This window comes from Elephas maximus, chromosome 10 (assembly GCF_024166365.1).
Source record: "Elephas maximus indicus isolate mEleMax1 chromosome 10, mEleMax1 primary haplotype, whole genome shotgun sequence".
In the NCBI taxonomy this organism is placed as follows: Eukaryota; Metazoa; Chordata; class Mammalia; order Proboscidea; family Elephantidae; genus Elephas; species Elephas maximus.
In genome coordinates this window covers 25,803,433-25,817,494 of record NC_064828.1, presented here as the reverse complement: position 1 = coordinate 25,817,494, position 14,062 = coordinate 25,803,433, and the positions used below count along the sequence as shown (strand labels likewise).

The 14,062-nt window shown below is 36.4% G+C and overlaps 1 protein-coding gene across 1 annotated transcript in view; it reads left to right on the top strand.

Moving 5' to 3' along the window:
* The first annotated feature begins 369 nt into the window (after positions 1-369).
* The window catches only part of LOC126084452 (olfactory receptor 4K15-like), a 43,306-nt gene continuing 29,613 nt past the window's right edge, over positions 370-14,062 (top strand). Inside the window, exon 1 of the mRNA XM_049899040.1 lies at positions 370-1,284. Coding sequence (XP_049754997.1) covers positions 370-1,284 — 915 coding nt within the window. The remainder of the gene's footprint in view (positions 1,285-14,062) is intronic.

Below are 14,062 nucleotides of genomic sequence, written 5' to 3'. Positions count from 1 at the left end.
GACGCAAGGGTTAGGCACTCAGCTGCTAACTGAAAGGTTGGCAATTCAGAACCACAAATGGGTTCATGGGAGGAAAACTTAGAATTCTACTCCCTTAAAAAAAGAAAAAAAAATTTTTTTTTTTCTTTTTTTAAAGACTGCAGCCTAGGAAACACTTGGGGCAGTTATGCTCTGTCCTAAAAGTCCATTGTGTCGGATTCTACTCAATAGCACACAACAACAATGTGAGGATCTATAGCACATAAGTAAATGGAGTAAGATTTGATGCCAGACTTGACTTTGCTCACTTACTCCTACAATCCTATGATATTTCCATTTCTTTTTCACTTTACAGGTAATTTTCTGATCTGATCTGAGAAACTTGAAATCATGGACCAAGGAAATAACTCAAGAATGACTGAATTTGTGTTGCACAGTCTTTCAGGTCCTCGAGAGCTACAACTTTTCTACTTTGCATTTTTCACACTTTTCTATTCATCCATTGTGCTGGGAAACCTCCTCATTGTGCTAACAGTCCTCTCTGAACCTGCACTACACACACCCATGTACTTCCTGCTCACCAACCTCTCCTTTATCGATGTGTGTCTATCCACTTTTGCCACTCCCAAAATGATTGTTGACTTCCTCAAGGAGCACAAGACCATCTCCTTTGAGGGTTGCATGGCCCAGATATTCTTTCTGCATGCCTTTGCTGGTGGTGAAACAATGCTCCTTGTGGCCATGGCATATGACAGATATGTAGCCATTTGTTGGCCTTTGCATTATGCAACCATCATGAATGTACGCAAGTGTACAGGCCTTGTTGTAGGCTCCTGGCTCATTGGGGTCCTGCACTCAGTAAGCCAGTTGGTCTTCACAGTAAACCTTCCATTCTGTGGTCCAAATAAAGTGGACAGCTTTTTCTATGACCTTCCCTTAGTTATCAAACTTGCCTGCACTGACACCTATATACTTGAGATACTGATGCTTTCAGACAGTGGTCTAATGGCTATGAGCGGATTTGTGCTCTTGCTCATCTCCTACACGGTTATCTTGGTCACCCTGCGATGTCAATCCTCAGCAGGGATGGTCAAGGCTCAGGCTACCCTGACTGCCCATGTCACAGTGGTGACCCTCTTCTTTGGGCCCACCATCTTCATCTATGCCTCACCTTTCAGCAACTTCCCAGTGGATAAAGTTCTTTCAATATTTTCTATTGTTTTCACCACTCTATTAAACCCCTTGATCTACACATTAAGAAATAAGGAGGTAATGTCAGCAATGCAGAAACTGAGGAGGCGACAGGTAAGTTCTTAAAGGTTTCTTGCCTTTTCCTTGTGATAATGACAACCATAGTAAAGGGACTCACTTTATTCTTTGCTATTAAAACTATATTCAAACTATGAAGTTAAAAAGATGGAGATAATTTCTTGTATCTAGTAATGGTTATTTCATACAATGTGAACTCTCACTACAAACTATCCAAACTTAAAGACTAAACAGTGAATAAATTTGGTGAACTCATTAACTGAACTCAGAAACCAAATAGATTCATGCACCTAACCACGTAAGTGCAGCATATTTCACCATGTTACAAATATCAAAATCTGGTCCCCCATTAATGTTTCTTTGTCTCAGCATATTAAATCAAAGTTCAGAATTGCCACTCAATGTTAGTGGTTCAAGAACTACACTGAAAAATGGATATCCGTGTCTATATAAATAGAGGTTTTTTCCAACAACACTGCTAACTGTATGTCTTTGCTCTATGTATTCGTTTACCAATCTCCAGGTCTTGCTATCTAATCTACATCACCTGTTTTAGTAATCTAGCGCTGCTATAACAGAAATACCACAAGCAGATGGCTTCAACAAACAGAAATGTATTCTCTCACGGTTTGAGGGGCTATCAGTCTAAATTCAGGTTGCTGGCTCTAGGGGAAGGCTTTCTCTTTCTGTTGCCTGTGGGGGAAAGTCCTTGTCAAAAATCTTCCCCTTGGTTCTATGATTTTCTCATTACCAGGACCCTGGGTCCAAAGAATTCACTGCTTTCCAGGCTCTTCTTTCTTGGTGACATAAAGTCCCCCTGCTATCTGCTCACCTGTCTTTTTTCATACCTCAAAAGAGATTGAATCAAGACAGAGTCTAATCTTGTAGAAATGTCCCGGCTCATTAATACAACTTCATCTAGTCCTGCCTCATCAACACAATAGAGGTTAGGATTTACTACGCATGAGATGATTACATTAGATCACAAAATGGAGGCCAACCACTCAATATTAGGAATCATGATCTAGCCAAGTTGACACAGATTTTTGGGGGACATAATTCAATCCATAACACCACTCAATAAAACATAAGTGAGAATACACACTTTTGAAAGCTCTCAAAATATATAAGGTCATTGTTTTCACTTTTTATAAGAAAAAAATCTGTTTTTCACTGTCCATTGTGAATACTGTTATGTTTGAAATATTTTAATACACATTTTCTTTGTCTTTATAACATTTGCTTTAAAAACTGAAAATAAATCAACAAAGAAAACAAGAAAATGGGACTCTCCATCTTTTCCTTATAAAATAATTATTATTTGATTCAGACTAAAATTATTCTTAATAATATATTTTTCTTTTTCTATAAAATGAATAATTCTATCAAATTCATACTTCTTCCATTTAACTTCATAAATATGAAAATGTACAAAACATAAAAGTAAAGTAACATAATTAAGTAATACTTTTAAAGTTTCAGGATAGTATTTAATTCATAATTTTTACCGGTCATCATTTTTACTGATATCAAATTCTTATTTGAGGCAATCATCTTGATCTTTTGATGTCTAGTGTTTGAAGGAGAAAGCCATACCCCAAAGGGAAGTTATGCTTTTGAAATAGTGTGGAAAAGGTGGTAGTGTGGAATAGAATTTAATAACATATATGCTTTAAACAATGTTTACCTAACTTTGGTACTTTATAACTTCATCATTCTTCAAGGCCCTGTCAATTCTTTTTGAAAACAAACAAAAAAACTAATATAAGACTGTATCGTATGATGATTATGATAATGACGATAAGAAAGCCAAACATATTTGATGATCACTATTTTTTTTTTCTACATGGTTTACAAATTGTATCTCTATATACTATCTCAATTGATCATCACATGATACCTATGAGTTGCCAGTGTTGGGTTCCATTGAGCCTGACACATAGCAACCCTACCTACAACAGAACGAAACACTGACGGGTCCAGTGCCATCCCCATAATTGTTGTGCTTGAGCCTACTGTTGCAGCCACTGTTTCAATCCATGTCATTGAGGGTCTTCCTCTGTTGCTGACTCCTACTTTGCTAAGCATGATGTTCTTCTCTAGGGACTTATCCCACCTGATAACATTTCCAAAGTATGCGAGATGAAGTCTTGCCATCCTTGCTTCTAAGGAGCATTCCGACTACTTTTTTCCAAGAAAGATTTGTTAATTCTTCTGGCAGTCCATGGTATATTCAACATTCTTCACCAACACTGCAATTCAAAGTCATAACTTCTTCTTTGGTCTTTTTCATTCATTATCCAGCTTTTATATGCATATGAGGTGATTGAAAACACCATGGCTTGGGTCAGGTGCACCTTATTCCTCAAAGTGACGTCTTTGTGTTTTATCATTTTAAAGAGGCTTTTGCAGCACATTTACCCAATGCAATGCATTGTTTGATTTCTTGACTACTTCTTCTATGGGTGTGGATTGTGGATCCAAGTAAAAAGTTAGAAGAAGATTTACTTTATTACTGACAGTGTTGAAATATAGGTAATTGGGGATTCTTCCAATAAAAATAACTATGAATTCTGGAAGTATTCTTTAAAACAAACAAATGATCTCATGGCATCTGAAAGAGTAGAAGCCTTGGGAGAAGAACAGAGATGAGAAGTGATTTCAAGTAATTGAAAGGATACAGTCCATTAGAGAGAAATTATTTCCTGCAACAGTGTTAATTAGAATTAGATCCCAAGTACTTGAGACCCTCAGAGCCTACTCCTTCACTGAGGGTGTGTTTTAGAAAAGTGTTCTGAGCAGCACAAGGAAAAGACCAAGAATATATTCTAATTGGCCTGGCCTATGGATAGAATTTTTTTTTTACTCTTGGAAAGTATAATCATAGGATTGCCCCTACATAAATCCAGAGTTTAAATCTATAATCTCTGCAGAGTCAGAAGAGCTTTAATATGAATATATCAACATAAAATATAGTTCATTCCAGGGGTCAATGAAATTCTTGGAGAATTTGGAAAAATAAGGACAAAAAACTGTCTGGTGGGCTATACTCTTCACACTGGCCAAACAGGATTTTGACATAGGAGGACCTACTAAATTTGAGTTCACATTCAAACTCACAAAACACATGGGGAGCCTATCTACAATTAACAAAGTGTAAGCAGAGAGAATAAATGGTTAACTAACATGCTTTTCCCCACTTGAGTAAGTAATAAGCCTATTGGATAACAGTTATGAAGTGAATTTTTTTTTCTTTATGTTTAAAATGGTTAAATATTCTAAGTGAATAAATATGAGCTAACACTATCAATAAAAAAAGAGAGCAGATGATTTATACTCTTGGGAAGATTATTTTTTCATCTTCTATATTCCTTCTGCTAAGTACCACTGAAAACATGAGCATTCTCTATAAAACAAATAGTAATACTCTAAGAATTGGAAAGAAGAATACGGACTGGCTAGGGACGCACGGAATGAACTGGTGGTAAGATTCTTGGGTTTTCTTTTTGCTCATCTATACCAGACTTGGAGGTGAGGAAGCCAGAAAATCAGAAATGTCGATGGGAGCAAAAGAAAGAAGGCAGGGGAATGGAAAGAAATGGAAGAAAGGAAAGGAAAGGGAAAGAAAGAAAAGGAAAGAAGGAAGGAAGGAAGTAAAGAAGGAAAAGAGGAAGAACTAGTATTTCTATCCATAGAACCAAGAAAGAGGCACCCTAGCAATATAAAAAACTTTTAGACAGTAAGCACTCTTCTTCAGCCAAGCACCACAGGAAAAAAAAAAAAAAAAAACTTTGGCCCCAACCCCACTCATGCCAGCAAAGGCCAAGTGGGTACCCTAGAATTCTACTTCAAACCAGCCCCAATTCCCCCATTCCATGTGGTGGAGGTCAAAGAAAGTAAAGCAGGGAGATAGGATTTCACTCCCATGGGGTCAGTGGAGGCCATATCACAGTAACAAGGCACTCCTACTACTCCCAGTTTAAGAGGTATCAGTGGAGGTCTAGTGGAGTGTCAGAACTCTCATTACTATCCAGCAGTAGCAAGGAGCCTCCCTTCTTGAGTATCAGTATAGGCAGAATGGGAAACCTGGCATGTAATTCCACCTTGCAGTAACAAGGCAGCATCTTAACATTCCCCTGATAGAATAGTGTTTTGTTTTGTTTTGTTTTTTTAAAAAGCCCAGCTAAAACAGAAGGTTTAAATGAAGTCCAGTCTTATAACACTCAAGATGTCTAGATTTCGAGAAAAAAAAAAGCACTAGTCATACAAAGAACCAGGAAATTTCACCAGTTAATGAAAAAGGACAATAGATGACAACTCCAAGGTGACAGAGATGTTAGAATTATCTGGCAAATATTTTAAACCAGTCATCATGACAATGCTTCAATGAGCAACTATGAACACACTTGAAACAGATGAAAAAAATAAAAATCCTCAGAAAAGAATAGAAAGTGTCAACAAAGAATTCAGAGATATATAGAAAAACAAAATGGAAATTTTAGTTTTAACAAAAAAAAAAGAAATCAATGGATGGATTTAAAAGCAGAGTGGAGGAATTGAAGAACAGTGAACTGAACATAGATCAATAGAAATTACACAATCTGAGAGAAAATAGACTAAAAATAAATGAACAGAACACTCCACCCTTAAGGAGTAGGAGCATAACTCCTCACTCCTTACGTGTGAGCTCCCCGTAGTGACTTTCTTCCAAAGAGTGAAGTACGGAAAGGAGGAAGAAAGACTAGCCTAGCAATGGAGAAAATTGAGAAACGCTATCTCAGCCAGCTAATCAAGGTCAACATCAACAGTGACAAATTATGTTCATAACATGTACCCTTCATATCGTGTGATGAGAATGACTTCTTTTTCTGGTGGTCTTCCTCCAGAAATCCATAACCTATATCTAATCATGAGAAAAAAAAATTAGACAAATCTCAATTGAGGGAAATTTACAAAATACCTAACCAGTATGACTTAAAACTCTTAAAACCATCAAAAATAAAGAACGCTTGAGAAACTTTCACAGCCAAGAAAAGCCCAAGGAGACGTGATTGCTAAATGCAATGTGGCACCCTGGATGGGATCCTGGAATAGAAAAAGTATATTACCTAAACAGGAGATTTGAAACAAGTATAGATATTAGCAAGAAATAATGCATCAATAGTAGTTTATGAGTTGTCACAAGTCTACCATAAAAAAAAAAAAAATTAATAATAGGGAAAGCTGAGTGGGTATATAGGAACTTGTTACTATTTTCAAATTTATTTCTCTGTATATCTAAAACTATTGTAAAATTAAAAAATATATATTTCAAAAATGAGCAGACTTCAGAAAACTGTCGGGCTATAACAGAAGAACTACTATTTGTGTCATCAGAGTCCCAGAAGGGCAAAAGAACAAAGGTGGAGTTGAAACCACTTGAAATAATGGCTGAAAACTTCTCAAATTTAGCAAAAGCCATACATCCACAGATTCTGAGCAAATCCCAAACAGGATAAACCCAAATAAATTCATACCAAGACATGTGCTGGCCAAATTTCTGATAAGTAAAGACTGGGCTGGGCAAAGACATAGGAAAAAACACTGATAATAGTAAAAGAGAAAAAATACTTTATCTCCAAGGAAAAAAACAATTCAAATGACAGTGGCTTTATCATCAGAGGCCATGTTGGACAGAAAGAAGCACCACAGCATGTTTCAAGCAGTGAAAGAAAAGGACTGTCAACTCAGAATTCTATGCCCCAAAAATATATCCTTCATGAATGAAGAGAAAATGATGACATATCAGATGAAGAAAAACTAAAAATAGTTTGTCAACAGCAGACTGATCCTAAAAGAATAGAGGAAGGAATAAACAGAAATGAACCAATAAAAGAAGGAACCTTGGAACATCTAGAAGGAAGGAAGAACAAGGAAAGCAAAAATATAGGCACAACACAATAGACTTTCTCTTATCTCTTGAGCTGTCCAGATCATGTTTGAAGATCATGGTTGAAGAAAAAGTATAACACTGTCTAATGTGATGTGAAATGTATGTAGAGGATGTGAAATATATGTAGAGGAAGTATTTAATTTAATTATTGATGGTAGAGGGTAAAGGCACATAAAGGGAGGTAAGATTTGAATGCTTCCCTGAAACTGGAAAAATGACAACACAAGTGAAATATAACAAATTATGAGGATATAATGTAATCTCCAGAGTAAGCACTACAAGTGCTGTTCAAAGGAATACATTCAAAACCCTATAGTTAAACCAAAAAGACATTTTAGTAAATATCCAACTAACCTACAGGAGGGCAAGAAAAAAGAAATAGAAAAACATCAGAAGGAACAAATAAAAAAAAAAAATGGCAGATGTAAGCTCCAACATATTGATAATTTCATTAAATATGAATGGTCAAAATACACTTTGTAAAAGATAGAGATTGGCAGTGTGGATTAAAAAAAAAAACTCATTTCAAGTGCAAGAGTATAGAAAGCGTGAAAGAAAAAGGGCGGAAAAAGTTATATCACTCAAATATTAATTAAAAGAAAGCAAAAGTGGCTTTCAGATAACAGATAAAGTAGATGGCAGAATTTAAAAAAAAAAAAATTACCAGAGACAGAGAAAGACATTGTGTATGGGAAAAGATTTAATACACAAAAGGCCCCTAACTGTAAGGCTGGAAGTTCCAGTCCAACTAGTGGTGTCTCAAAGAAAGACCTGGCAATGTACTTCTGAAAAATCAGCCATAGAAAATTCTATGGGCCACAGTTCTACTCTGACACACGTGGAGTCACAATGAGTCAGAATCTACTTGAATGTGACTTTTTTTTTGGTGAGCATGCATAACAACAGGAGCTTCTATTCACAGTTGGTAGAAGTGTGTAGCACTTCTGGTTCTAATAAGGAGCTAGAAACCACACTGATTAAAAAGAAAATTTATATGATTATTAACTATGATAATTATAAGAAGTAAGGGAACTCTAACATTTCCCCAAAGGAGCCCTGGTGGTGACTCAGTGGTTAAGTGCTTGGCTACTGTCCAAAAGGCTGGCGGTTTAAACTCACCAGCTGCTCTGCAGGAGAAAGACGTGATAGCCTGCACCTGTAAAGATTATAGCATTGGAAACCCGGGGCATTTCTACTCTATCCTATAGGGTTGCTGTGAGTCGGAATTGAATTGATAACAATGGGTTAATGTTATCCTAGGGTAGAGGGAGAACACCCAGAAAAACACAAAGGTGGAAAGGTTCAAGCCTCCTTGGAGGTGTGGCTCATTCCGCCAGATAGGATCTGGCTAGGTTGGATCTCATCTAGAGCTGCTGGGCAAGCAATAAGCCACCATCTGGAGTAGAGGTAGGATAGGGGTGGGGAATCAAGGAGGTGTTCAATAATCAGTGGTGTGGGAAAGGAGAGGGAGTCTGGGTGCGGTATGGGCAGAAACCCTTCAGAATGGGAACTTTGATTTCTGTGTCTAAGGGACTGCAGAAAGATTGTTACCAGATGTTGGCTGCAATTCCCAGAGACCACATTTTGGACTCATAGCTAGGGTTGGGGTTCACTACTGACTTCAGGATATTTGGAAACACAGTTAGAGTATATCTTCCTCCTGCCATGTGCCTCTAATGACGTTTTCTGAGAAAGCTTGAGATTGTGCTCATTTTAAAGAAGTTCATCATAGAGTGTATGTTGAAAGGTGTATTTGGATCTGAGTGGCAATAAATTGATAACTGAAACAAAGCAAAAACTTGTAAAACCATTTTTCAGAGTAATTCTGAAAAAAAATTAGTAATGTTGAAGATTAATATACTTTATAACCTAAGAATTCCTCTCCTAAGAATAAAAAAATTTACACCCTGGAAAACCTGTAGCACACAATTATTAGGACACATTCACACACATGGTCATTACACTGTTGTTCATAATAGCAAGGATCAAAAACAACCTAATGACCATTCATCCAAAAATGGACAAATGAAAAAGTATTTGAGACAAATCCACAGTAATAAAATGAACTAAAATTATGTGTATTATTATAGAAAACTATTCAAAACAAACTATCATGTGGGAATGTTGTTAGGTGTGGCTGAGTCAGCTCCGACTCATAGCGACCCTATGTACCACAGAAGGAAATACTGCCTTGTCCTGTTCCATCCTCACAATCGTTGTTTTGCTTGAGCCCATTGTTGCAGTCACTGTGTTAATTCATCTCGTTGAGGGTCTTCCTCTTTTCCGCTGACATCCTTCTCCAGGGACTGATCCCTCCTGACAACATGTCCAAAATATGTAAGACACAGTCTCGCCATCCTTCCTTCTGAGGAGCTTTCTGGTGGTACTTCTTCCAAGACAGTTGTGTTCATTCTTTCGGCAGTCCATGAGATATTCAATATTCTTCACCAACACCACAGTTAGAAGGTGTTAATTCTTCTTTGGTTTTCCTTATTCATGGCCCAGCTTTCGCATGCATATGATATGATTGAAAATACCATGGCTTGGGTCAGGTACACCTTAGCCTTCAAGACGACATCCTTGCTTTTTAAAACTTTAAAGAGGTCCTTTGCAGCAGATTTGCCCAATGCACTGCATCTTTTGATTTCTTGACCACTGCTTCCGTGGGTGTTGATTATGGATTCAAATAAAATGAAATTTTTGACAACTTCCTTCTTTTCTCCATTTATCATGATGTTGCTTACTGGTCCAGTTGTGAGGATTTTTATTTTCTTTATGTTGAGGTGTAATTCATACTGAAGGCTGTGGTCTTTGATCTTCATCAGTAAGTGCTTCCAGTACTCTTCACTTTCAGCAAGCAAGGTTGCGTCATCTGCATAACGCAGGTTGTTAATGAGTCTTCCTCCAATCCTGATGCCCTATTCTTCTTTATATAGTCCAGTATCTCAGATTATTTGCTCAGCATACAGATTGAATAGGTATGGTGAAATGATACAACCCTGATGCACACCGTTTCTTACTTTAAACCATGCAGTGTCCTCTTGCTCTGTCCAAACAACTGCCTGTTGATCTATGTATGGGTTCCTCATGAGCACAATTTGGTGTTCTGGAAATAGAAAGTTGTTGAAAGAGTGCATAGAGGATGGTATCACTACATTGAAAGTATACAAACATACACCTCAAGACTATTCATATTTCTGTAGATATATCTTTATTTTGTAAGACTGTAAAAATCATAGGAATGTTAAATACCAAATTCAGATTATGAGTTAATCCTGTAAAAATTATTTATGGTGCTACATAAGATGCAAATAGAGTAAACACGATGAAATATTAAGATTTGTTAAAGTTAAATATTGAATACAGGAATATTCATTTCATTGTTCTTTTTATTTTTTGTGTACTTGACATATTAAAAACCATTTTACACAAGAATAAACCAAAGCTCAGGAAAATTAAAGTGATTTCTTCAATAATCCATTCTTAGTTATGATACACTTGGAAATAACTATGTCGCCTAAATTCTCAGTAATTAACCTTTCCCTCATATCAACACAAGGTCATGTGGCAAGGACACAGTATGCACTTCCATTCCCAAATCAAAGCATTCCTCATTTGGACAAAAGAATGTACTTTTCCATGCATTTTCTCTAGAGTAGCTGGTTTAATTGTATAGAATTCACAGAAGATACATGACACCACATATTGTCCAAGGGCTAAATGACTCTCCATTTTTTTTCCTATAGTCTTACAGTCCTCACTATAATTGTCAACAATGTGATATGTTACTTTCTTTGTTCCCATGGGAATATCTGGTGGAAGGTATTAATAACCCCCATTGGGAGATGAATCTTAGCTATCTATTGCTAACTCTCAAGACCTTCAAGTGGTCACTTAAATAAAATCATGTTACTCTTCTAATTTGACTACAGAAGAGGCACCTATAAATATCACTACTCTGAAGTGGTTAATCCTATAATAGATAAAGGGAAAAATTCAGTTTCCTTTTCTAATTTGCATCATATCATGTAGGATACACCTGGCTGAGATATATGTTAAAAATTGACTGTGTACAGTTACTTATTCTATTCAATTATTACATTGTGCTTTAGAGGATATTTGCAAATGGTAAAAAAAAATATCTATGGGAAGTAAAAGAAAGAAAGTCAAGAGAAGTGTTCCATATGTCTTAGTATGCTTGATAGAATTGGCAAGAAATTATGTAACAATGTGAAGTGTTCTTGAGGGGCATATGACAGACTCTGCTTGGTAAAATCCATTATAAAACTCTTACCTGTCATATCAAAAGCAATTTTTTTGGAGCATCTTTGCATTGATGATTTATTGACTAACTCTGCACTTCAGAATGTTTCAGAAAGAATTTAACCATATAAAAGTAAAGTGCAAATTTCTTATTCTTTAAGTATTACATTCATAGTTTTATCACTTTTTAAGAAGTTGGTAGCCAAAATATTTGTCGGAAAGAAACTATTTTCTCTATGCTTCAATCTAAAAGTATTATTTTATCCCCTTTGAATTTGCTGGTTTGATTAATTTCCTCTGGTTTTAATGACTTATGCATGAGCTTGTATTAATATAAGATGAATGAGATGAAATATTTTTGTCCCATGTGGAGATGGACTTTATGTGTATGGCTTTAGGGTTTGTGGAGTTCAAGGCCTTTCATTGAACAGGTCTCTGTGCATAGAAATATTAGAAACAAGAAATGGTGAATAAGTGATAAATCTGAAGTGAAATATATTTCAGTTAACACTAACACATCCATTGAGAATATACACTGTGTACTTCTCTATACCAAATCCTGTGAGTGATACATACAGAAGCATGAGAGTTCAAGTAGCTCTCAGTGTGGTTCGGGAGTGATATCTACACAAAAACTCTTACCTTGGGACAGAATGTAAGTGTAAGCAAAGTGTTACAGAAACATTACAAAAAAGAGACATTTCAACTTAAACCTCTGGGAAGGCTTTTTAGAGGAAATGACTATTGAGTTGGAATAGCTCATCTGTGAAGAACACCAGAAAAGCAATGGGAAATGTTCACAAGCTTAATATACACTGAATAGTCTGATATTGTCTAGAGAGTAGAATATGACACAGGTGAAATCAAATCATACATGCTTGGCTGTCATGCTAAGGATTTTAATCTTTTGTTTTAAGGAGAGATGTTTCAAGTGAAAGAGTAAGGTCCAGGAAAAAGGAAGGGTTAAGATGACTTTGAGATTTACAATCCAGAAGAATGACTAAGAAAAATTAAAAGAAAAAGAACTGAGTTAAGGAGAAAAATCGTGAGCTGTAGTCTGAGATGCCTATGTGGTTTTCATATCTATAAAACTGTTAGAAACACCTTTGGTAGATGAGTGTATGGTGAGGAATGGTGCTGCAAAATTAGAGGTCATCATACAGAGGTGATTATCGATGACAGAAGTGAATGGAAGGGCTGATTAAGAGAGAGAACAAGGAAGAGACAGAAGAAGAGAGACAAATAGGGGTATAACATTAGAGAAAAGAGGAGAAGAAGTGCAGAGAAAGGACAGATGAAAAAAAATGAAAACCTAGAAGCTAGGACCTTAGCGGAAATCTACTTGTAAACAGCAATAGCACGAATGATACTATACTATTTCCTTTGCTTTCGAGTCCATCTCAACTCATAACAACCCTATAAAGACAAAATAGAACTGCCTCACAGGGTTTCCAAAGAGCAGCTGGCAGATTCAAACTGCTGACCTTTTGGTTTATAGCTTTATTTCACCCTAGCTCATAACCACTAGGCGAATGCAACCTTATGATGGCTTAATTCAGTGGTTCTCAAATGGGGGTGATTTTGCCCCCTAGTCGACATTTGGCAATGTCTAGAGACTTTCAGTTGTCACAATTGGATGTTCAGCCAGAAATGCTGCTGAACATCCTACAATGCACAGGGAAGCCCCTCACAACAAAGAATTACCTGACCCAAAATAGAAATAGTGTGGAGATTGAGAAGCCCTGGATTACCTTAAGGACCAAAGCCTTATGATAGGGGGAAAGATTAGAATCAAGAGCATATCTTGAGGGGCCTGCCTATTGTAGCATAATGTAAATGGCGTGGATTTTATGTTATTCAGATCTGAAACAATATAATGTAGTGTTGAAGAGACTAGTTCTGGAGTCCTAGTCTGGGCTCAAGTACTAGTTCAATGACTTTCCAGCTATGTAACTCTCGGCCAGTTACTTATCTGGAACTCTGATTTCTTTTTGAAAAATGCAATAAATGAGTGTATTTACCATGTAGTGTTATGAGAAGACTGAATTAAAATATGTAAAGTGCTAACAACAGTGCTGGACACTTTGTTAATGTTTAATAAATGTTAATATATTTTTTATTATATGATTTCAAATATCCACTAAGATTTTGCAACACTTACTAGATGTCTAAGTGCCTCGTGATTAGTCAACCTTTCTCATCTTAGATTTTCTCCTCTGCAGGTCAGGAAAAATAACGTGGCCTGCATAGAGGCAGTGTGAGGATTACTTGATACAACATACATGCAAGCATCTAACACATTAACCACTACCTAGCAGCCTTTCAAAAACTCAAGGTTTCTTTTCTCTATTTTTTTTTTTTTTTTTTGCAGATTTAACAATGTTATCCATCATTTACTAGAAACTTACCTCATTCTTTTAGTTTATATACATGATATTCATATAGTAAGTATTTTCATTAGGTGAACTTGATAACATAATCCATGAACATGAGAGCAAGAACAACTTTAGTTTAGAAATTCAGTAAAACCAAAAAACCAAACCCATTGCAGTCAAGTCTGACTCATAGCAACCCTATAGGCCAGAATAGAGCTGCCCTATAGGCTTTCCAAGGCTGTAA